We start from the raw sequence: 23,930 nt of genomic DNA on the forward strand, positions 1-23,930 counted from the left end.
TCCCCAGAAATTGTAGATTTTATAGTTATATTTGCTACTTTGTCTCACCCAATAAAGATGTACCTTCATTAAGGTGCTTGACTGAGAGCATTTTCCACAGCGCCTATTTTTTCAGTTCTCTTCATCATGCAAATGATTAACAAGGCAGCAGTGGTGAGCTCATGATTAACTGTTCACATTTCCACCTGGAGTGGCCTCTCTGTGCTCATTTGTATGAGTTTTACTTTCACTGTTAGTTTTTTCTATGGATAAGGGGAAGGTCGGAGGTGGAGAGTAAATAACTCTCCCAATTCTTGTATAGGGGTTTTACTGGTACCACACCCCTAATTAAATAATTGAAACAAGAACCCTAACCTCAAAAGCTAATGGGGCTTTAAAGGTACCATACCTTACCAGTACAAATGAAGTGAAAACATTAGATAAAAATGAAACCCTTTTATTATGTTAAAAAACCACCCATCGGTGGGAAAAGTTAGTCAGACATAGACACAGAAAGGCATATAGTCAGACATAGACACAAAAATGTATATGATTAAAATCAAAAAGGGGTGGCTATAGTTGGCGACGGACGCTGCCCAAGACGTAATGAACGTCACGGGCATCGGCAATGGCGACCTACAGCCACTAACTTAGAGCAAGGTAGACTGAACTGTACAGATAGTATATGAAATGGTAAATGGTTATCAGTGGAAATATATACATATTTCTTGTTTTGAAGAAAGCTTTGTACAGTCCAATACTCTGCATAAAACAATACATTTATAACAATTACATTTATTCATTCATCTCCAAATACATTTTTTACAACACAAATGTAAAGCTCAGGTATACATGGATATTAAATGAAGAAAACAAAATCAAATTACATCATGTAAAAACTCGTGAATACTACAACTGATGAAGAACTGCATAACTAAAGAATATTTTGACCCCTACAGATTTGCAGATTGATAAATTCACAAAGAGAAACAGCAGAAAATAAATAGCTCAGATTAGCAGTAATTCTGTCATCTTGTTGTTTTAATAATTCCAGAACCTATGAGAAAAAAAGACAAAAATCACAATTCATAATTAACGTGGGTAATCATAAAAAGACTGGATTAAAATGCACCTGTGCAAAGACTATGCACATTAAAGTATTTGCATATTCTGAACAGGCAATAAAAGAATTTTAAAACAAGTTTCCGCTAACCTCTGTAGCTGTCGGCATTAAGGAGAAATTAATCTTTATTGTTCACCAATGAGAACCACTCAAATCGCAGCTTCCCACCCCTTATTTTGTACGGCAGCTGGAACTTGGCAGCCTGCCAACCCTGTAGGGGCACATACTCTGAGTCTGTTTTAATCTTTGAGGATTAATTACTGTACAGTGCATGCAGCTAGAAAGATCAATATCAGCTTATTTTAAATGTCTTTTACTGCTTGTTACAGCTCAACTCTGGGCAAAAAATGTTTTTCCATGCAGTCGGGCTGTGCCCACACTGCATGGGTCACCTGCTCGTATAGACAAAAGGTGAGCAGAAAGCTTATATGCACCTGATTCTTCATTCCACTGGAAAAAGGCACTCTCCCATGGTCCAGTGATGCACTGTTCCTGGTCTATGGAGCCTGCTCTGGGCTTGATGATGTCCCAAACAGTCCCCTGCACAAGACCAGTAGACCGCACAAGACCAGGAGACAGGCACTTACTCTAGGAGAGCTGGACAGGGCTGTAGAAGGCCCTTAACCCATCAACAGGACCGGTATATGCTCCTTTGTGCAAGGAGGAACATGATGAGCACTGCCAGAGCCCTACAAAATGACCTCCAGAAGGCCACTGGTGTGAATGTCTCTGACCAAACAATCAGAAATAGAGTTCATGAGGGTTGCCTGAGGGCCCTGTGCTCACTGCCTGGCACCATAGAGCTCAATTGGCATTTGCCATTAAACACCAGAATTTGCAGGTCTGCCACTGGCGCCTGTGCTTTTCACAGATGGGAACAGGCTCACCCTGAGTACATGTGACAGACGTGAAAGGGTCTGGAGCAGCTGTGGAAAACGTTATGCTGGCAGTAACATCATTCAGCATGACCGTTTTGGTGGTCAATCAGTGATGGTCTGGGGAGGCATATCCATGGAGGGACGCACAGACCTCTACAGGCTAGACAATAGCACCCTGAATGCCATTAGGTATTGGGATGAAATCCTTGGACCCATTGTCAGACCCTGTGCTGGTACAGTGAGCCCTGGGTTCCTCCTGGTACACAACAATGCCTGGACTCATCTGGTGAGAGTATGCAGGCAGTATCTGGATGATGAAGGTATTGATACCAATGAATGGCCCCCACGCTTTCCTGACCTAAATCTAATAGAACACCTCTGGGATATCATGTTTCAGCACCGCCAGGTTGCATCTCAGACTGTCCAGGAGCTCAGTGATGCCCTGGTCCAGATCTGGGAGGAGATACCATCCTTTTTCTCATTAGGAGCATGCCCATTTTGAGCTGCTGCAATAAAATTTCAGCAAAATGGACTAGCCTGCTGCATAATTTTTTTACTTTGATCTTGGGGTTGTCTTGGAATTCTGTGCTCTGTAAGTTGATAATTTTAATTGCCACCAAATGATGGGGCATCCTTCTGTTCCTAACACATTACCCAGTCCATATCAGTATAGATATCCAGCACAATATTTTTCCCCATTGAGATCTGATGTGTTTTCAAAGTGTTCCTTTAATTTTTTTGAGCAGTGTGTGTGTGTATATATATATATATATATATATATATATATATAGTGAGAGGATCTGAGTGAGTACACAAGCACCCCCTGGGCAGATAGGAGAAGGAACACTCTGGTGGGAAACCAGATTAGCCCTCTGCTAGCAACTGTTATCCACTTAAAGGAACAGGAGCCAGATGCCTTGCTCAGGAAGAAAGTCTCCAGATTGCTGGGTGATGAGGAGTTCATCTAGGCTCTGGGGTAGTACACCTGGAGATGCTGGCTGACACTCCAACACAGGCTGCATCAGAGAAGAGAAGCGGTGAATAGTTCAGGAAGTTGTCCTCAGATTTTGGTTCCCTTGGGTATCCTATATACCCCTTTACCCTATCCAAGTTTAATCCCCTCAATAAAATAACAAAACCAACGTTCAAGGCCTGATTTCTGTCTGTGGATCAAAACTGTGTGGAAGATGCTAACTGACTGGCTGTGCAGGACTATATTTGGAGGACTGGAACAGTGGAAACATCCATAAACATCCACATTTTGGAAAGCAAACACCCCAATGTATTTTCTAAGAGGCATGGTGAGTCTTTTGAAGGCATCACTTTTTGCCACAAGTTTTTGGGAGGAAAATGTATTCTGCTACATGTTTTTGGTAAAAAAAATCCCAATAAGTGTGTATTGATTGCTTTGTGTGAAAGTTATAGCGTCTACAAACTATGGTATAGATACTGCAATTTACGACATATTTTTGCTATACAGCGCTGCGCTAGTTTAACGGACAATTGCGCGGTCATGCAATACGGTACATAAATTAAATTTATGTCCTTTTTTTAACACAAATAGAGCATTCTTTTGGTGGTATTTGATCACCTGTGCACTTTTTTTTTGGCGCTATAACCAGAAAAAGTTTTGAAGAAAAAATTTTTTTTTTGAAAAAAACTATATTTTCTCATTTTGGTCATAAAAAATATCTAAAAAAACCTAAAATTTTGTAATAAATTTAGTCCAAAATGTATTCTGCTACATGTTTTTGGTTAAAAAAATCCCAATAAGTGTATATTGATTGCTTTTTGTGAAAGTTATAGCGTCTACAAACTATGGTATAGATAATGGAATTTACATAGCTTTTACTTTCTGACTGCCCATCACATTTCTTGAGGTGCTAAAATACCAGAATAGTACAAACACCCTCAAATGACCCCTTTTTGGAAATTAGACACCCTAAGCTATCTGCTGAGAGGCATATTGAGTCCATGGAAGATTTATTTTTTTCCCACAAGTTTCTGGAAAATTACAAAAACTTTTTTTTTTTTTTTACACGAAGTTGTCATTTAAATGATTTATTTCTTGCACAAGCCATGGGTATATGTGGAATTACACCCCAAAATACATTCTGCTACTTCTACTGAGTATGGGGATACCACATGTGTGAGACTTTTTGGGAGCCTAACCACATACAGGAGCCTGAAATCCAATGACCACTTTGAAAGCCTGAAGGTGCGTAACTTCTTCATTACACTTCCTCACTACCTATCGCAGTTTCGAAAGGCCCTGACATGCCAGGATAGCCCCAAACCCCCCCAAATGACCCCTTTCTGGAAAGTAGACACCCCAAGGAATTTAAAAAGAGGCATGGTGAAAAGAGTCATTTTCCTCTCAGCAAATAGTTTGGGGTGACTACTTTCCAAAAAGGGGTCATTTTGGGGGGTGGGGGCGTTTTATGCCCAGCATTAGAAGTTTATGCCACACATCATTCACTCTTCTAACCACCTGAAGACCAAGCCTTTTTGTTCACATGAAAAAGGAAATTATGCTAGGAAATTAATTTAAACCCCCAAACATTATATATTTTTTTAAAGCAGACACCCTAGTGAATAAAATGGCGGTTACTACAATTTTTTATGGCACATAGTACTCGCGCAGCGATTTTTCAAAAGCAATTTAAAAAAAAACCAAAACACTTTTTTTACTTTTAATGCACAAAAGCACAATATATTGGCCAATTGTTTGGTAAAATATAAAAGATAATGGTATGCCGAGTAAATAGATACCAAATATGACATGCTTTAAAACTGCGCATGCCCCGTTCAATGGCGACAAACTGTAAACATTTTTAATATCCATAGGCAGCGCTTTAAAAGCCTTTAAAAGCCACCATTTTAGATTTACAGAGGAGGTCTAGTGTTAGAATTACTGCCCTTGATCTGACGTTCACAGCAATACCTCACATGCATGGTGCAACCGCTGTTTACATAACGGCACAGGGTCAAGTCTTGCGCACACAGGTGTGCGCGCATGGGAGGGGCAATTTTTTTTTTTTAGTTATTTTGATTTTTTTTTATTATTTTTACATTGTGCCTTTCATTTTTTTTTTATCACTTTTAATGCTATAACAGGGAATGCAAATAACCCCTATAACTTCAATGGGCATTGTCATATATTCTTTTTTGAGAAATCTGGGGTCTATCAGACTCTAGATATCTCCTCTGCCCTTACATTATCTAATCAAACCAAAATCGGTGTGATCAGATGCTTTCCCAATTTACAAATGGCCCTGTTTATATCCTGCGAAACTGAAGTGATGAAATGCTTGTAGCTTCCGAATTCTTAGACTATAGAGATGATTGACACCATTCTGGTCTCCTCTATGGTCAGCTGGCAGAAACACCGACTGCATTCTCAGGTTCCCCTGATGGCACGGGACATCCCGAGAAGGTCGTGGAAGGCAGCGGGGGAGGGGGGACATCATCTCCCACTGCTTGTAAAAGCAATCTTGCAGCTAATTAGCCACTAGGATTGCTTTTACATGAAAGCCGATCACCGGCTGAAAAAAACGACACCAGGATGATGCCTGCAGCTGTAGGCATCATCCTGGTATAACCATTCAAATCCAGTGATGTACCAGTACATCGCTGGTTCTTGTTGGTTATATATGCTATGTTCTTTTTTTTTTTTGTATGCAGCCAGTGGACTGAATGAAAAAATTAGAAGAAATCTCTGCCAGAAAAAGTGTGTAGTATGCCCACCATTAGAATATACCGCCCTGCATCCACCCACTTCTAATGGTGGGCACACATTAGGTCACACTTTGCCACAAGTGCTAGTTCCAAGATTGAATAAATGTCTAAAAAGTGGCACGCTTGAATAAAAATTGTCCACGTATAAGTGGTACCCCATATGGAGAAATGATGACACCAAGTCCCAAACTATCTTGCCACTGCTCTCCATGTAGACTGGGCATCCGGGCGGGCTCCACGTGACTATCTTTTCCCTCGTAAATCCGAAACTTATAAGTATAGCCTGTTGTCCTCTCACAGGTCTTCTACATCTTGACCCCATATCTGGCACGCTTGCTGGGGAGAAATTGTTTGAATGCAAGGCGACCAGAGAAATTAATGAGGGACTCCTCAACGCAGATGTTTTGCTGGGGAGTATAGACATCTGCAAATTTTAGGTTAAGGGGATTTGTGAGGGGCTGAATTTTGTGGAGCCGGTCAAATTCAGGGTTACCCCGAGGATGACAGAGTGTATTGTCGCTGAAATGCACAAAACACATTATACTCTCATATCTATGCCTGGCCATGGCAGCCGAGAACACGGCATATGATGAATCGGGTCTGCGGACCAACAAACCGCAATTCATTTCTTTTAGTAATGCCCATGTTGAGGGTTAGGACCCAAAAAAATGTAAATTTGAAAACCGTAATGAGTTTCCACTTTGCCACAAGTGCTAGTTCCAAGATTGAATAAATGTCTAAATAGTGGCACGCTTGAATAAAAATTGTCCACGTATAAGTGGTACCCCATATGGAGAAATGATGACACCAAGTCCCAAACTATCTTGCCACTGCTCCCCATGTAGACTGGGCATCCGGGCGGGCTCCACGTGACTATCTTTTCCCTCGTAAATCCGAAACTTATAAGTATAGCCTGTTGTCCTCTCACAGGTCTTCTACATCTTGACCCCATATCTGGCACGCTTGCTGGGGAGAAATTGTTTGAATGCAAGGCGACCAGAGAAATTAATGAGGGACTCCTCAACGCAGATGTTTTGCTGGGGAGTATAGACATCTGCAAATTTTAGGTTAAGGTGATTTGCGAGGGGCTGAATTTTGTGGAGCCGGTCAAATTCAGGGTTACCCCGAGGATGACAGAGTGTATTGTCGCTGAAATGCACAAAACACATTATACTCTCATATCTATGCCTGGCCATGGCAGCCGAGAACACGGCATATGACCAAAAAACCGCAATTCATTTCTTTTAGTAATGCCCATGTTGAGGGTTAGGACCCAAAAAAATGTAAATTTGAAAACCGTAATGAGTTTCCATGCGAATGATCTGGCAAAGTTTGAATTTGGGTTGGCTGCAATAAATTGTGCATATAAACTGCTTTGATCCACAATCAACGCATACAGATATTCCGTGAAAAACAGCTCCAAAAATCAAGGAGGTATGTGAAAGACCAAGATGTACTAGACCGCTGGTACTCGACAGTTCACCAAAAGGTAGAGCGGTTGTAGTACTGGCACTCTGCTGCATATGAGAGTCATCAAAATTTACCAGCAAGTGCTAACAGAGATCAGGCCTGATTCTGCGAACACTGCGGTTTTGTGTGCAATGTATCAAGTGACAGTGACCTACTGACACTGCACTTGCTGGGGGAGAAGGGGGGGTAAGCGTAGGGGCTAAACGCAGGTGTTGGCAGGTGCCGGGACTGATCCCGCTAACGCTGCGTTTTTGGGGACGCTGTACTAATGTGAATGCTGGTATAGTGCTGACCTGATCAAAGATATTGACCCGTTCAGACACTATACTAGTAATGGAGGTTTATTGTACATGAGCGTGCTCCTGGTAATCAAGGGGTTAAATGTGATGACTGGTGTACTGACGGGCAATCTGACGTTATCTGGTAGGGGCGTGAAAACCACGGGAGCGTGAATCACGTATATATATGTGATTTTGCGTACCCATGCCGCCCTGTAGCAGTATTTCTGCTGTAGGGTGGTCAGGAAGCGGTTACAGAAGAGGTTTGTGTTACGGCGCTGCGTTACTTTAACTGAAAATTGCGCTGTCATGCAACACTGCACCCAAATTAAATTTACATCCTTTTTTTCCCACAAATTGAGCTTTCTTTCGGTGGTATTTGATCGCCTGTGCGTTTTTAATTTTTTGCGCTACAAAAAAAAAGGCTGACAATTTTGAGAAAAAAAAACAATATTTTGGACTTTTTGCTATAGAACATGTCCAGTAAAAAAAATTTAAAAATCTAATTTTGTCACAAATTTCATCCAAAATGCATTCTGTGACATGTCTTTGCTAAAAAAAAAACCCAATACGTGTAAATTAATTGGTTTACATGAAAGTTATAGCGTTTCCAAATGGCGGGAAAGATACTGGGATTTTTAATTTTAATTTATACTAATAATGGCGGCGATCAGCGACATATGGCGGCGATCAGCAACTTATGGCAGGACTGCAGGACTGCGGCGGACATTTTGACACTGGGGGGGAACTGACTTGGGGTCACTGACATCCCCAGTGACACCAATACAGTGATCAGTGAAAAAAAAACCCACTGACACTGTACTAATGTCACTGGGGAGGAAGGGGTTAACATTTTTAGAGTTTACTGTGTGAGTAGAGTGTTTTACTAGGGGGCGGGGGTGTGTGCTGGACGGGGACAGGCTGATCGAGGGAGAGAAACTCTTCTCTTGTCACGAGCTGTCAGAGAACTGACACAGAGCAGGGCTGTGTGTAAACAATGCAGCCCTGCTCTCTGTCAGCGATCACCGCGAATCCCGGGGAAACGGCTGATAATTACCAGCCGTGACCCGGCGGCTGACACCCGCTGCTGACACCCGTGGGACAGGTAGGGCGGGCGCGCGCCCCCTACCTGTTTTGCAAAACTACGTTTTAAAATGTGGTTTCGCCTGCCCGTGCTGCCCTGCCACCATTTTAATGCGGTGGCTGGGCGGCAAGTGGTTAATTTTTTGACACAAAGTTGTCAATTTAATAAGATATTTCTCACATGTAGCATGGACATACTTAGAATTGCATCTCAAAACACATTCTGCTACTCCTTCTGAGTATTGGTGATGCCACATGTGTGAGACTTTTTCACTGTCTGGACTGATTATGTACCATTATGTATCTTCTGTATCACACAAATCAACCAATTGTATCATAACCACTGTACTGTAATGGTATCATCTATATGAGTGGTCAGGGAATATAGCTTAGTGTATCATCACCTATAGCAGTCCCAGTTCCTATAAGCCAAGCAAGCCTAGGCTACTAGAACATGGCTGCCCTCAGGGATGCCATTCGTACTGGCCAGGAAGTAAAGTGGGTTAAAGAAAGGAAGAAGAAAAGAGTTCCTTTTGTTTCAAGAGTGCAGTTGTCCACAGGGGATGGCTGGGACTGGGGTCTCGCAGGTACATAGTCAGTTGGACTTGCAGATGGGTCAGCTCAGGCGCAGGCAGTGACATGGTCAGCATACAGGCAAAGGATCGGTCCAGGCAACAGACAGAAACGTGGTCAATAAACAGGCAAATCAGGAACACTAATTCTAGCTACACTGGTCTGGCAACACTGTGACTGGCTACACTATTTGGGCTCATTCACAGTTGAGGTTGGGGGGTGGTAAAACCATGCAGTTGAGCCTCAGTTTTACCACCCCTCAACTGTAACCCTCTTTAGCTGCAGAGGCAGCGGCTTGGGGTCTACACCTGCTATAGTTGAGATGCTTAGCGTCACAGCTGTGGCAGGAATTATATCCCCTGTACGCCCGCTGATTTTGACCCATTCAAATTAATGGGGTTGCTTGTGTGGGGTCCAAGGGACTAAAGCAGATGGTGAGGAGACGATACAATGCCTCCCCATTGCCTGTCAAATGCTCTGAAGAGCCATCCAAACATGGATGGCTCTTCAGAGAGCAACACACATGTGCACATCTTCTAGCTTAGCTAGATGCCATTTTTGGGAAGACAAACTCCACCGTTTGATCAGCAGGCATGCCATCTTTGATTGTCTGGTCAGCAGCCATTTTAACGCCTACCTGTTTTAGCCAGTAATTCCCTACATTCGCTTTTGGAAGGTAACTATAGATTTAGCTTTTCTGGATAATTTTATTCATTTTCTCTTTGCAAGAATGAGGTGCTGGCTGATTTGCTACCCCATCAGATACCCTAACACCTCGAGATTTGGTTATTTGATTTGCCTTATTGGTATTATTTAGACAGACTCCCCATGGAATTCCGCTGCAGTGAGGTAAGGGGTCAAGTGGTTAAAGGCAGATTATTTTCTGCCAAATGTAATAAAACTAGTTAGGGTATCTATGAGTTGGAAATAATTATTTGTAATAATATAGAAATCTGTTGTAACGGGTTCATTTTAGGAATTCGTTGTGATTCACATTTTACTGTCTGTGTCATCTTAAATTCACTATTATTTATAATGTTTGTAAAGTGACTTCTGTAAAATAAATGTTAATTATTTTTATAGTTGCAGTCCATACTTACACTCAATCTTATCATATTTAAAGAATATCTTTACAGGGTAAAGTAACTCAGGAATAATTAATTATTCAGCTAAATTGTTTTTAATAAATTATCTTTTTATTGGAGGCACTGTTGTTTATCAATCGATTAAACAATTAATATAGCTGGTATAATAAATTGTTCAAACATCCCTGACATCTGTAAAGCAGATCCTTCCAAGTTAAATATAATTGGTCCCAGGACACAGCCCTGGGGCACCAAGCTCACAACTCTAGACCTTTCAGAAAATATGCCATTAAGATGTTAAGATGTTTTTGAGTTTATCTACACTCCCCGCTGACACCACCAACTGTGGACCGGAAGTGGCTTTTTTAGAGACCTTACGTTAAATAGTTTCCTTTCCATGCTAGAGTCCCCGTATAAAAATCTGTATATTGCAATCATATCCCCTCTTAAGCATCTCTTCTAGAAGGGAGAAGAAGTTTAACATTTGTAGGTATTTCTCATAACTGAGGTCTTCCATCCCCCTTATTAGCTTTGTTGCCCTTCTCTGGACTTTCTCCAGTTAAAGCAGATCCTTCCTGAGGACCAGTGACCAAAACTGGATTCAAGATATGGCCGAACCAGAGTTCTCTAAAGATGTAGAGTTGTATTATCTTGAGTAAATACCCTTTTTAATGCATGTTAGTAGACTGCCAGACTTTGATTGTTGCAGCTTGGCATTGCATGCTATTGCTGAGTCTGTGATCTACTAGGACCTTCTGATCCTATTCCATCTTCAATTCTTAAGAGGTTCTCCCCCTAGTGAGTAACTTGCAATCATATTTTTAGCTTCTAAGTGCATTCATTTTCATTTTTCAAGCCTCATCTACCATATAGCTGCCATCCCTCTATTTTAACTAGGTCTTCTTGTTAAGTTGCTGTATCCTGTTGTAATGTTATTTCCTTGCTTAGCTTTATATCATAAGCAATCACTGACTGTGAACTATTTATTCCAACCTTAATATAATTTATGAACAAGTTAAATATAATTGGTCCCAGGACACAGCCCTGGGGCACCAAGCTCACAACTCTAGACCTTTCATGGGTACTGTATCAAATGCCTCAGGGATATCTAGATGCACTACATCCATTGGTATTCTTCTATTCAAATCACAGCTCACCTCCTTATAGAATGTTAAAAGGTTGGTCTGGCAAGAATGGTTCTTCATAAATCCATGTTGGTTACTACAAATTATACTATCTTCATCAATAAATTATTTGGATATGGTCCTTTATCATTCCTTCCAATAGTTTACATACTATTGATGCCACAAAAGTACATTCAATATAACATTATTAGTATTACTGCCTTGCGTATTATGCTCCACCTTTTCCTTCATTTAAATTGAGAGTAATGTAGTTTTTAACATTGATTTCTCCCTTTCACTTATGTCCAACTCATATGAAGACAATATGTTCTGACCTAGCCTTTTTACTATTAATATATTTGAAAAAAATTTTTGGGATTTTCTTTACTCTCCTAAGCAAAGTGTCTTCTCGTAATCTATCATAGCTGCCCTGATCACGCTCTTGCATTTCTTACTGCAATCTTTGTAGTTTTGGAATTATATATTTTAACCCTTTTTCTGCCAGGTCCATACGCTGTACAGACCTTATGCATTATGGACCTGCATTCTTCCTGCTACTGTATATGCTCATGGTCACTTCAGAACTGTTCAGTTAAATCTCCTGAACAAATTGATAGCTCTAATCAGTGGCTAATAAGACACTGATCAGAGCTATTTACTTAAGATGCAACCCCCTCCCTCCCTGCCGCTGCTTCTCTGTGCTGTGTCTTCCGCCCCTCCACCTGCCTTTGCTGACATTTGCTAAAATGCCCCCCACTCCCCCCTCTAATTCTCCCTTTCCCTGCCACTTCACCCCCTCTGCTCTGAATCCCCCCGAAACACCAATCCTCTTGTGGCTACCCTGCAGCTGCCAGCTTCTCTCCTCTTCCCTCCCGCCGACTTTGGGTGCTGCAGGGCAGCCACAAAGGGGATCTGCTTGTTAAAATAGATCCTCCCCTGTTAGAAGATCAACCGCAGAAGAAAGCGCACATCTGCCAACACTCAGTATGGCCACACTAAATTGCGCACTAATGCACGCAGCCTGTGCGAATGTGTGCACACGATAAACCATGGCTCATGCAAAGTGTGACAGTTTCTGACGCCCAGTGGCCTATTTAAAGTCAGCACTCTGGTGTATAAGTTGCTGGATGTTCGTCAGCCTCCTGTTCTGTTGTGCTTCTGTGTTGCTCTACTTCTGGATTCCTGACTTGGCTTGCCCCTGGACTTGTCTTGGCTCTTTTCCTGACTCTGACCCTGGCTTGTTACATGGACTCTGCTACTGTGTCAGGACAGGAACGCTGGAATGGGCAGGCAGGCCTATTAACAATGTAACGCACTGGCTGACGACAACCACCACCCACAAACCGAAGTCCCTCAGGGCGCGGAGTGTAAGTCCCAGGCTGCCCTACACCAGGGCCCCTGATGGTGGGGATGGACTTGACTCAGCCAGGAACCAGGTCGCGGCCCCCAAGACACCCCAGTTGCGGTAATGGCCGCCGCCAATGGCGTGTAGCTGGTGGAAAGGACAATAGAGTAGTCGGGCAGGCCGGGTCGACAACAACGGGACAAAACGGTACAGGACAGCAGACGAGAATCACAGGTCACGGGCCGGGTTCAGCAACGGAGGGTCAGATCAAAGGAGAACACAAAGAATGGTCAAGTCACAAGCCGAGTCAGATTCCAGGAGAGTCACGCGAGTCAGAACAGAGCTGTAGCAACACAAAGACACAAGACACAAGTGCAAAGGGCATGGGCGGACCACAGGCCAAATGTAATCAGCCACACCCCTCTGGGGGATGGACCTCAGAGACCTGAAGGCATAAAATATTCCCACCATTCTCTGCAGAAATCCAAGATGGATGCCAGCACATGGACCTCTGGGAAAAGGTAGGACCTTGACAGTACCTCCTCCTCAAGGGCCCCTCCCCCTCCGCGGCTCAACAAAAGGTTTCTTAGGAAAGCGGGTATGAAAAGCGCGGAGGAGGGCAGGAGCATGGACATCCGCGGAAGGAACCCAGGAACGCTCCTCGGGACCATAACCGCGCCAATGAACCAGGAACTGTAATCGACCGCGCACCAATCGAGAGTCCAGGATCCGGCTCACCTCATACTCCTCATGACCGTCAACCCGGATGGGACGGGGCCGAGGCAGAGGGGTAGTGAAGCGATTGCAGATCAGAGGTTTCAACAGGGATACATGAAAGATATTGGAGATCCGCATCCCAGGAGGAAGGGCAAGGGCATAGGCCACCGGATTCACCTTGCGGAGAATGCGAAAAGGACCGACAAAACGGGGAGCTAGTTTGGGTGTGGGCACCCGAAGATTGAGGTTGCAAGTAGACAACCACACCCGATCTTCGGCCTGGTATGAAGGAGCGGGCAACCGTCTGCCATCAGCCTGGAACTTCTGACGCTGAGCTGACTCCCTCAAGGCCCTCTGGATCTGCCCCCATGAAGAACGCAGGGCAGCAAGATGGTTCTCCACAGCCGGAATGTCCTGTGGTGAGAACCTCTCAGGTAATACCGTGGGTTGGAACCCATAGTTGGCCATGAAGGGAGGAGTTGGCAGCAGAGTTCCTGGCAAACTCTGCCCAAGGCAGGAGATCGGCCCAATCATCCTGATGGTCCGAGATATAACACCGAAGGAATTGTTCTAAGGCCTGATTGGAACGCTCCGCAGCCCCACTGGACTGCGGGTGGTAGGCTGAAGAAAAGGAGAGACTAATACCCAACTGGGAGCAGAAGGCACGCCAGAATCTGAACATGAACTGACTCCCACGGTCCGAGACAATCACCTTGGGCAACCCATGCAGGCAAAAAATCTCCCTGGAAAAGACCGTGGCCAGTTCTTGCGCTGTTGGTAATTTCCTGAGTGGAATACAATGGCACATCTTGGAAAAGCGATCGACGACCATGAGAATGACCGTATGACCCCGAGACACCGGGAGGTCTACAATAAAGTCCATACCCAGGTGTGACCAAGGACGCTCCCCATTGGGAATGGGTTGCAGGAGACCCAATGGGAGATGCCGTGGAGATTTATTCTGGGCACAGATCGAACATGCCGCTACATAAGAGGCAATGTTGGCACGGAGAGTTGGCCACCAGAATAAACGAGAGACGACCCAGCACAACTGGTTCCTCCCCGGATGCCCGGCAGTTTTGGAGTTATGGTAGCTACGCAGCAGACGGGTGCGCAATCCCTCGGGTACGAAACATCTACCCTCCGGCATCTCGGGAGGAGCGTCAGTTTGAGCCGCCAAAATCTGCTCCCCAAGAGGAGAAGTCAGACTGGTGCGGATGGCAGCCAGGATCTGATCTGGAGGTATAACCAAGGTTGGCTCAGAGTCCTCCCTGGACAACTCAGAGTATTACCGTGATAACGCATGAGCCCTGACATTCTTGGAACCAGGCAAATAGGAAACCACATAGTTGAAGCGTGACAAGAACAGAGCCCATCTGGCCTGGCGGAGTGTCAATCTCTTGGCCTCCGAAAGATAAGTCAGTTTCTTGTGATCGGTAAGAATGAGTACCGGAACCGCGGAGCCCTCGAGCAGGTGCCTCCATTCCTTGTGAGCCAGAATGATGGCCAACAACTCCCTATCTCCAATCTGGTAGTTGCACTCTGCAGTGGAAAGCTTCCTGGAGTAGAACCCGCAGTGAAGTAGGGGTCCATCGGGCGACCGACGCTGAGATAGGAGAGCCCCTACTCCCGTCTCAGAAGCATCAACCTCGAGGATGAAGGGCAAACCAGGATTGGGATGAGAAAGAATCGGAGCCGAAGCAAAGGCGGATTTTAGAGCCTCGAAAGCTACGATGGCCTCGGATGGCCACTCGTGAGGGTTACTCCCCTTCTTGGTTAGATCAGAGAGAGGCTTTGCCAACGTGGAGAAGTTCCTGATGAACTTCCGATAGTAGTTGGCAAAACCCAGAAAGCGCTGAATGGGCCGAAGACCATTGGGACGAGGCCACTGCAGAACCTCTGCAACCTTCTGAGGGTCCATGGAGAATCCCTCCGCGGAAATGATGTAGCCCAAAAAGGCAACTTGGGATCGATGGAACTCGCACTTCTCGAGCTTACAAAAGAGTTCGTTCTCACGTAATCGTTGCAGCACCCGCTTGACATCCTGGATATGGGACTCCATGGAGGTAGAGTAAACCAGGATGTCATCCAGGTAAACCACCACACACTGCTGCAACAAATCACGAAGGACATCATTTATGAAAAACCGCGGGCGCGTTACACAACCCAAAGGGCATCACCAGGTATTCATAGTGCCCGGTTCTGGTGTTAAACGCGGTTTTCCACTCATCCCCCTGTTTGATCCGTACGAGGTTGTACGCCGCCCTAAGGTCGAGCTTGGTAAAGACTATTGCCCCCTTAGGGCGGTCGAACAACTCAGAAATCAAAGGAATCGGGTAGGAATTTTTAATGGTGATCCGATTGAGACCCCTATAATCGATGCAAGGCCTCAACTCCCCACCTTTCTTCTTTACGAAAAAAAAACCTGCTCCTGCTGGGGAAGTAGACTTACGAATGTGCAGCCGAGAAAGCGCATCCGCAACGTACTCCTCCATGGACTTATTCTCCGCAACCGAGAGAGGGTACACCCTGCCACGCGGAGGAGTGGCACCGGGTTGCAAGGATATGGCGCAGTCGTAAGGATGATGCGGAGGTAAGGCACCAGCGCGTACCTTATCAAACATGTCCAGGTACTCCCCATAGTCGGTGGGCAACGCAGAGTCCGAGGAGGCACACAATACCTTAACCGGCCCACGGATGCACCCGGCCCCACACTGTGGAGACCATGAGAGAATCTCGGCTGTTTGCCAATTGAAGGTTGGATTGTGCCTCTGGAGCCAGGGATACCCCAAAACCACCGAATAGTGTGGGGAAGAAATCACCTGAAAACAGGCCAACTCCCTGTGAACATCCCCAATAGCTACCTCAACCGGCAGCGTCTCGTGGGTAGCCTGCGGCTGTTGCAGGGGCCTGCCATCTATTGCTTCGAGAACCAATGGGGTAGCACGAGCCTGCAGGGGAATGGAGTGCTGTGCAGCAAACGAGCTGTCCAAGAACAACCCACCGGCCCCAGAATCTATCAATGCCTGGGCCGTCACCAAGCCCTCCGTCCAAGAGAGGACAATGGTGATCAGTGGCTTATCCTTGCGGAACGCCAGGGATGAGGAAACTCCACCCGAGATCTGTCCCCGACAGGATCTCAGGTGCGAGCGTTTCCTGGACGGACCGGACAAGACTGCCGAAAGTGCCCACCGAGGCCACAGTACAGGCAGCGACCCTCCCGACACCGAGCGATCCGCTCTCCCTCGGAAAGGCGAGCAAACCCCAGCTGCATGGGCTCACCACCAGACAAGCTATCCCCAGGAGGTGTGGGAGGAGAGGGAGGAACGGGTGGGACAGAAACGCAGGCGCCAGTCGATTGGAAGGCCTCCGCAGGCATTCCTTGAGTGAAGGCCTCTCCCTGAGCCTGGTGTCAATCAGGATCAGGAAAGAGATAAGCTCCTCCAACTCCCCAGGCAGTTCCTTAGCTGCAATCTCGTCCTTCAATGTGTCAGAAAGGCCATGGGAAAACGCAGCCACCAGAGCCTCATTATTCCAACCCACCTCTGCCACCAGGGTACGAAACTCTATGGCGTGCTTGGCCACGGTCCGTGAACCCTGATGCATGGTCATGAGCAGCTTGGCCGCCGAGGCGGAGCGAGCCGGTACGTCGAATATCCTACGAAAGGCATAGACAAAACCGGAAAAATCGTGAATCACCAGGTCATTCCTCTCCCATAAGGGGTTCGCCCAGGCCAAGGCCTTGTCTGAGAGTAGTGATATTAGGAACCCCACCTTTGACCTCTCGGACAGAAAAGCGTGGGGTATTAGTTCAAAATAAATACCCACCTGGTTGAGGAACCCACGACACTGACTCGGCTCACCCCTAAAGCGCTGTGGAAGAGGGGCAGAACCAGTCATACCTCTGGGTGCCGCCGATGACGCAGCACCCGAGGTGGTGGGCGCAACAAGCGGAGTAGCAGCGGGAGCGACCACCGGAGTGACTACCGGCCTAATAGCACCAGGAGCAAGGTGCGCAGTGCGTGCAAGCAGAGTTTGCAACACCTGAGCGAACTGATCCAACAGGTGATCCTGCTCATCGAGTCTGGCGACTAACGTTGGGAGCGAAGGCGTACCTGCACTGTCAGGATTCATGGCACTTGTGTAATGTCAGGACAGGAACGCTGGAATGGGCAGGCAGGCCTATTAACAATGTAACGCACTGGCTGACGACAACCACCACCCACAGACCGAAGTCCCACAGGGCGCGGAGTCTAACCCTTGCATCCCTGACCAGGGCCAGGGCCCCTGATGGTGGGGATGGACTTGACGCAGCCAGGAACCAGGTTGCGGCCCCCGAGACACCCCAGTTGCGGTAATGGCCGCCGCCAATGGTGTGTAGCTGGTGGAAAGGACAATAGAGTAGTCGGGCAGGCCGGGTCGACAACAACGGGACAAAATGGTACAGGACAGCAGACGAGAATCACAGGTCACGGGCCGGGTTCAGCAACGGAGGGCCAGATCAAAGGAGAACACAAAGAATGGTCGAGTCACAAGCCGAGTCAGATTCCAGGAGAGTCATGAGAGTCAGAACAGAGCTGTAGCAACACAAAGACACAAGACACAAGTGCAAAGGGCATGTGCGGACCACAGGCCAATATGTAATCAGCCACATCCCTCTGGGGGATGGACCTCAGAGACCTGAAGGCATAAAAGATTCCCACCATGCTCTGCAGAAATCCAAGATGGATGCCAGCACATGGAGTAACATAACCTCTGGGAAAAGGTAGGACCTTGACATACTGTCTGCCTCCTGTGTATGACTCCAGCCTGTTATACAGACTTCGTCTCCTGTGTATGACCTCAGCTAAATCTGTGACCACGCTCGCTTCTACTCCTGACTGATCTTCTGTGCATGATTCCTGGCTCTGGTTCTTGGCTCTGCCTCCTGTTCTGCTCTCCTGTCACAATCTGCCTAAGCATGTGGAGTCCCACCTGTCCTGCTGGTACCACGGCATAAGCAAGAATTCACTTGCCCATCTGGAGTGCCTTCCGCCTTGCTCAAGTGCCTCAGCCACTCTGCTCATCAGGCTACTCCATAACAGGCAACCCGTGCTTCTTTGGGCACAGCACTCCCTGTTTCCACTTTCAGGGGTACTCTGTACTCAGCCGTAAGGGGGAGCCCTCTTATCACTTCGGCCTCCGACCAGGTACGGGACATCCCTGCTGCTCCAAACCCCCCTCAGTGCCCCCCACCTCACTTATGGTCATGTGCCCGCTTCCTGCAGCTGCTGGCCAGCTCTCCCTTCTCCCCTTCTAGCCAGCTGCAGCCGCTGTCAGATCGGTGTCAGGATGGAGAGTGAAGGGGCTGGTAAACATGTGTTTATAAGCCCCCTTCCTTTCCTGAGAATACAGTCAGTGATCAGTACTGATCACTTCTGTATTCATTCATCACTGATGCAGAGTAAACTGTGTTTACTAAGTTTCAGTTTGTGAATGAAACATAGTAAACACTGTGTACGATGCTTTAGTTTAGGAGTCTGTATAGAGGCTCCTATTCATATTTATTCATCTACAGTACAGCTCAGGGTGCAGAAAAGGAGCTGTCTTCAGTCCCTTTCTCTGTCTCAAAAAACATACATTAGAGGTCTGTTTAGACCCCTGATGTTTCTTCAAAGCCCCCCACCCCAAAAAAAAAAAAAATATAAAAAAAGTATAAAGTTGTAAAAAATGTATAATAAAAATGAAAAACATAGTAAGGGTAGATTTAGACAGGTGTTTAAATCTCCCTTGTATCTGATGCCTGAGCCACGTTCAGATCGGGCTCCAGTTGCTACTGTCAGGCAATATGGAAGCGATGTGACACCTCCTCACCACCTGTTTTAACCCCATTTTACCAACAAATGGGCCACCATTGTATGCATTGCATTAGGTTGCAGGGAGTTTGTGGGGCTTCCCCACTGACTTGAATGTCTTGTGTTGGGCCGGTGGCAACATTACAAGTTGGCCACCTTTGCTGCAGCACCCTGTCTACTGCTTATTGCAACTTGGGGAGTGGTGAGTGCCAGAAACCTAGCTCAACTGTGCATTTTTGTTGCCTCCCAACCGCAAGTCCAAACACGGGGATACTACAGCGAAGCCATGTTTAGCTGCACAGGGATGCACAGGTGTTCTGTGCATCCCCATGTAGGCAGTCCCATTGATGTCAATTGAGGTACAGTGGCTGCATGGGAATGCACAGGTATTCCATGCATTCCTGTGCAGGCAGTCCCATTCATATCAATAGGGATGCAGCAACTGCATGGACGCAGTCACTGCTCCCAACTTGACAACCGTGTGGGTGTATGTCCCTGAACTCACACTGTCTGCATTTGGGGCCATGAACCTACACCTATACTAATGGCAGATCTGTCCTTGCAGCTGCTGAGTCCCATATGACATGAATAGGAGTGTCTGCACAGGGATGCACAGAACACCTGTGCATCCCCGTGTGTGTAAACGTGGCCCTTCATGGGTGTACAGTTTAGCACACCCCATTGAAAGAGACCTTAGTAGGACTGTAGCGGGGATTTTGTAAGCTGTGTTGAGTTTAAGTGTGCAAATAAGGATTTTAGTGAAAATAGCAATTTGCCCAACTATTGTGGGGCCTAAACATTCCGTAGCACCTTCTAGTTATTTTACTGGTCTTGTGCTGTCAGAAAATATATGGTTTGGGGGTATTTTAAAAAAATGGAAAAGCTGTAAGTGAAACGTGAAAACCTCCAGATTTTTAGAGAAATTTGGTCATTTACACTTTTTACATAAGTTCGAAAAAGGAGCAGCCTAAAATGTATAAAAAATTGTTATGCTGCTCACTTTTCATTTTCACTCATATGACTGAAGTTTGTCTTTAAGGATATAAATATCAAAAGAGTGCTGTGCATTAAGAAAGAACAGAATAAAGGGCAGAAGACAAAGCTGTGGTGTACTGAATCAAATACTGGTGGACAATAAAAAGTACTATTATATTTTGCAGATTAAAGAAAGTTTATCAGGAACATGATAAAATATCAGCACGGGCAATAAAATGTCTAGCAGTGTAACATTTATATTCTAAGCCAGCAATGGGCAAACTACGGCCCGCGGGCCGTATATGGCCCGGCGGACCTTTTAATCCGGCCCGCGGAGCTAGGCTCCCGCTAGGCTCCTCTCACAGTCCGCCCTGAAGACCGGTGTAGCATGAAAATCTGTCTCCTATGAGGATCTGTCCCCCCTCGACGTATCTGTGCATGTGCCGGAGATCACCGATCGGCTGCTAATGCCTGAAACTGGCACATGCGCAGATACGTCGAGGGGGACAGATCCTCATAGGAGACAGATTTTCATGCTACACCGGAACGGCGCGGGAACACGGCAAGAGGAACGCGCGGAGCAAAGGTAAGTGAATTGACACAGGGGGGACTTGGGGACTTAATATGGGGGATGAATTAATATGGGGGATGAATTACTATGGGGGATGAATTACTATGGGGGATGAATTAATATGGGGAATGAATTACTATATGGGGGATGAATTACTATGGGGGATGAATTACTATATGGGGGATGAATTACTATATGGGGGATGAATTACTATGGGGGATGAATTACTATATGGGGGATGAATTACTACGGGGGATGAATTACTATGGGGGATGAATTACTATGGGGGATGAATTACTATATGGGGGATGAATTACTATGGGGATGAATTACTATATGGGGGATGAATTACTATGGGGGATGAATTACTATATGGGGGATGAATTACTATATGGGGGATGAATTACTATGGGGGATGAATTACTATGGGGGATGAATTACTATATGGGGGATGAATTACTATAGGGGGGATGAATTACTATGGGGGATGAATTACTATGGGGGATGAATTACTATATGGGGGATGAATTACTATGGGGGATGAATTACTATATGGGGGATGAATTAGTATATGGGGGATGAATTACTATGGGGGATGAATTACTATATGGGGGATGAATTACTATGGGGGATGAATTACTATGGGGGATGAATTACTATACGGGGGATGAATTACTATGGGGGATGAATTACTATGGGGGATGAATTACTATATGGGGGATGAATTACTATGGGGGATGAATTACTATATGGGGGATGAATTACTATATGGGGGATGAATTACTATATGGGGGATGAATTACTATGGAGGATGAATTACTATATGGGGGATGAATTACTATGGGGGATGAATTACTATATGGGGGATGAATTACTATGGGGGATGAATTACTATGGGGGATGAATTACTATATGGGGGATGAATTACTATGGGGATGAATTACTATGGGGGATGAATTACTATGGGGGATGAATTACTATATGGGGGATGAATTACTATGGGGGATGAATTACTATGGGGGGTGAATTACTATATGGGGGATGAATTACTATAGGGGGGATGAATTACTATATGGGGGATGAATTACTATGGGGGATGAATTACTATATGGGGGATGAATTACTATGGGGGATGAATTACTATATGGGGGATGAATTACTATGGGGGATGAATTACTATATGGGGGATGAATTACTATGGGGGATGAATTACTATGGGGGATGAATTACTATATGGGGGATGAATTACTATGGGGGATGAATTACTATGGGGGATGAATTACTATATGGGGGATGTATTACTATAGGGGATGAATTACTATATGGGGGATGAATTACTATATGGGGGATGAATTACTATATGGGGGATTAATTACTCTGCTTACTATGGGGGAATATTACTATACTTACTATGGATGACACATACACATCATTCATCTACATCATTCATCAATATATGAACCCATTGCGGCCCACAAGTCAAAAAGTTTGCCCATCCCTGTTCTAAGCCATGGTAAAAGGTTAGCCCCTATACAATAAATGGAAATAGTTGGGCAAAATAACATGGGAATATTGGTTAACAGCATGCATAGCGGCATCACTAAATGACAAGAGGTACCTGCAAATGGATACAAAATCCTGAGATGTGTACTTATTAAGAAAAAACCCCCCACAGTAATATTATAGTATAGTATATATAAATTGTAAGACTACAATTACAATTTGGGATACAGTTTTGTGCACCACACTGTAAAAAAAACCAAAACATTGGAGTGATGGAAATGGTTCAAAGGTCGACGTTTGAATTAATAAAAGATAATAGAAAATCTTTCCTAAACAGGCTGTAAAGGGTGAAGATTTTCTACCTCCATGCAGGTAAAAAACCTTCAGTGTGCAGCTCCCCCCCAATACTTACCTGAGCCACATTTTGATCCAGCGCAGAGGGCCTCAGCTCTCCTGGGTCTCTTTCTTCCCATTGGCTGACACACAATCCCAGCCAGTGAAGAGGGAGGTGGCGGTACTGAGCCACGCTTTGTGTATCCCATAAACACACAGCCAGTTCGGGAGCCAGAACACACGAGTGTCCCCAGAGCAAGCAGCTTGCCCTGGAGGCACTCAGTAAGGGGGAGGGGCAAGGAGCACCAGCAGGGATGCCAAGGAGAGTAGGAACAGGGCTGCTCTGTACAAAACCATTGCACAGAGCAGGTAAATATGATGTGTTTATTATTTTGATGGAAAATAAAATTCAACCTTTAGAACCACTTTAAAATTAAAGGTTAGAAAAATTGCAGTAGGACCTAAATGGGGATGAAAACTAAAATAAGTTTCATAAATACTAAAGAATGATCATATCCATGATAATAAATGATGTTTTTAAGGAGATATTACCTGAAATTTCTGTGATATTGATAAGCGAATTGCAGAATAAAGTTTACCAGTGCTCTGAATGCCATTAAGGCATGGCTAGAGAAGTCATGCGCACATTACACTACGTCTGATTCTACTGTGGAATGTAACTATGTGCGCTGGAAGTTTTCCGCTGTCATTTGAGAATACCATTCTTGTTTTCACATTCAGAGGAAATTGGACAATCATTTGATTATATACGGCCTCCTAACTAGGCTGCTAAAATTAGTTTTTGGCTCCACTGTAGTGAGAAGTGTGGTTGTTGTTTTGGTCTGATCAGGGTTCCTGAGCTGAGAGTTTGATTGCTTCCCCCCACCTCTGGAACATGTGAGCATAAGAAAGAGACTAAAATGATTGGTTGAAAATTTATCATGCCCTAGCCAATCCCTGGAAGGGAGCATCCAGAAGGTGGTTGGGAAGGTGATAATAAGAAAGGAGGCATGAGCAGATTTTTTTTTCTTGTCAGAGAGGGTTCAAGGACTCTTGGGGCTACTGACCCCAAGAGAAAAATGTCTAAGACCAATAACTACTGTTTGGGCCTCAGTGGTTGCTGGTCTAAGGGCCTGAGGAGAATTGTTGAAGAGGCACACTTGCTGAAGGACACTTTCTGAGTCCTGGTCTGGGGAAGGACTATATTATTCCAACTCACTACAGATCTATATGTGGAGGCTGGGTAGCAGGCAGCTCCTGGAACATTGTGAGGACTTAGTGCGGACTGATAATTGCGCAAATTGGAATGGAATCAGTGACC

At 45.3% G+C, this 23,930-nt stretch overlaps 1 protein-coding gene across 1 annotated transcript in view; it reads right to left on the minus strand.

Annotated features, from left to right (window-relative positions):
* Positions 1 to 420: 420 nt before the first annotated feature.
* The window catches only part of LOC149454045 (FYN-binding protein 1-like), a 320,960-nt gene continuing 297,450 nt past the window's right edge, over positions 421 to 23,930 (minus strand). Inside the window, exon 16 of the mRNA XM_089687844.1 lies at positions 421 to 1,036. Within this exon, the coding sequence (XP_089543970.1) occupies positions 1,008 to 1,036 (29 nt within the window). The 3' untranslated portion in view covers positions 421 to 1,007. The remainder of the gene's footprint in view (positions 1,037 to 23,930) is intronic.

This window comes from Staurois parvus, unplaced genomic scaffold (assembly GCF_062004578.1).
Source record: "Staurois parvus isolate SC_StPar_1 unplaced genomic scaffold, SC_StPar_1.0 ptg000439l, whole genome shotgun sequence".
NCBI classification, from domain to species: Eukaryota; Metazoa; Chordata; class Amphibia; order Anura; family Ranidae; genus Staurois; species Staurois parvus.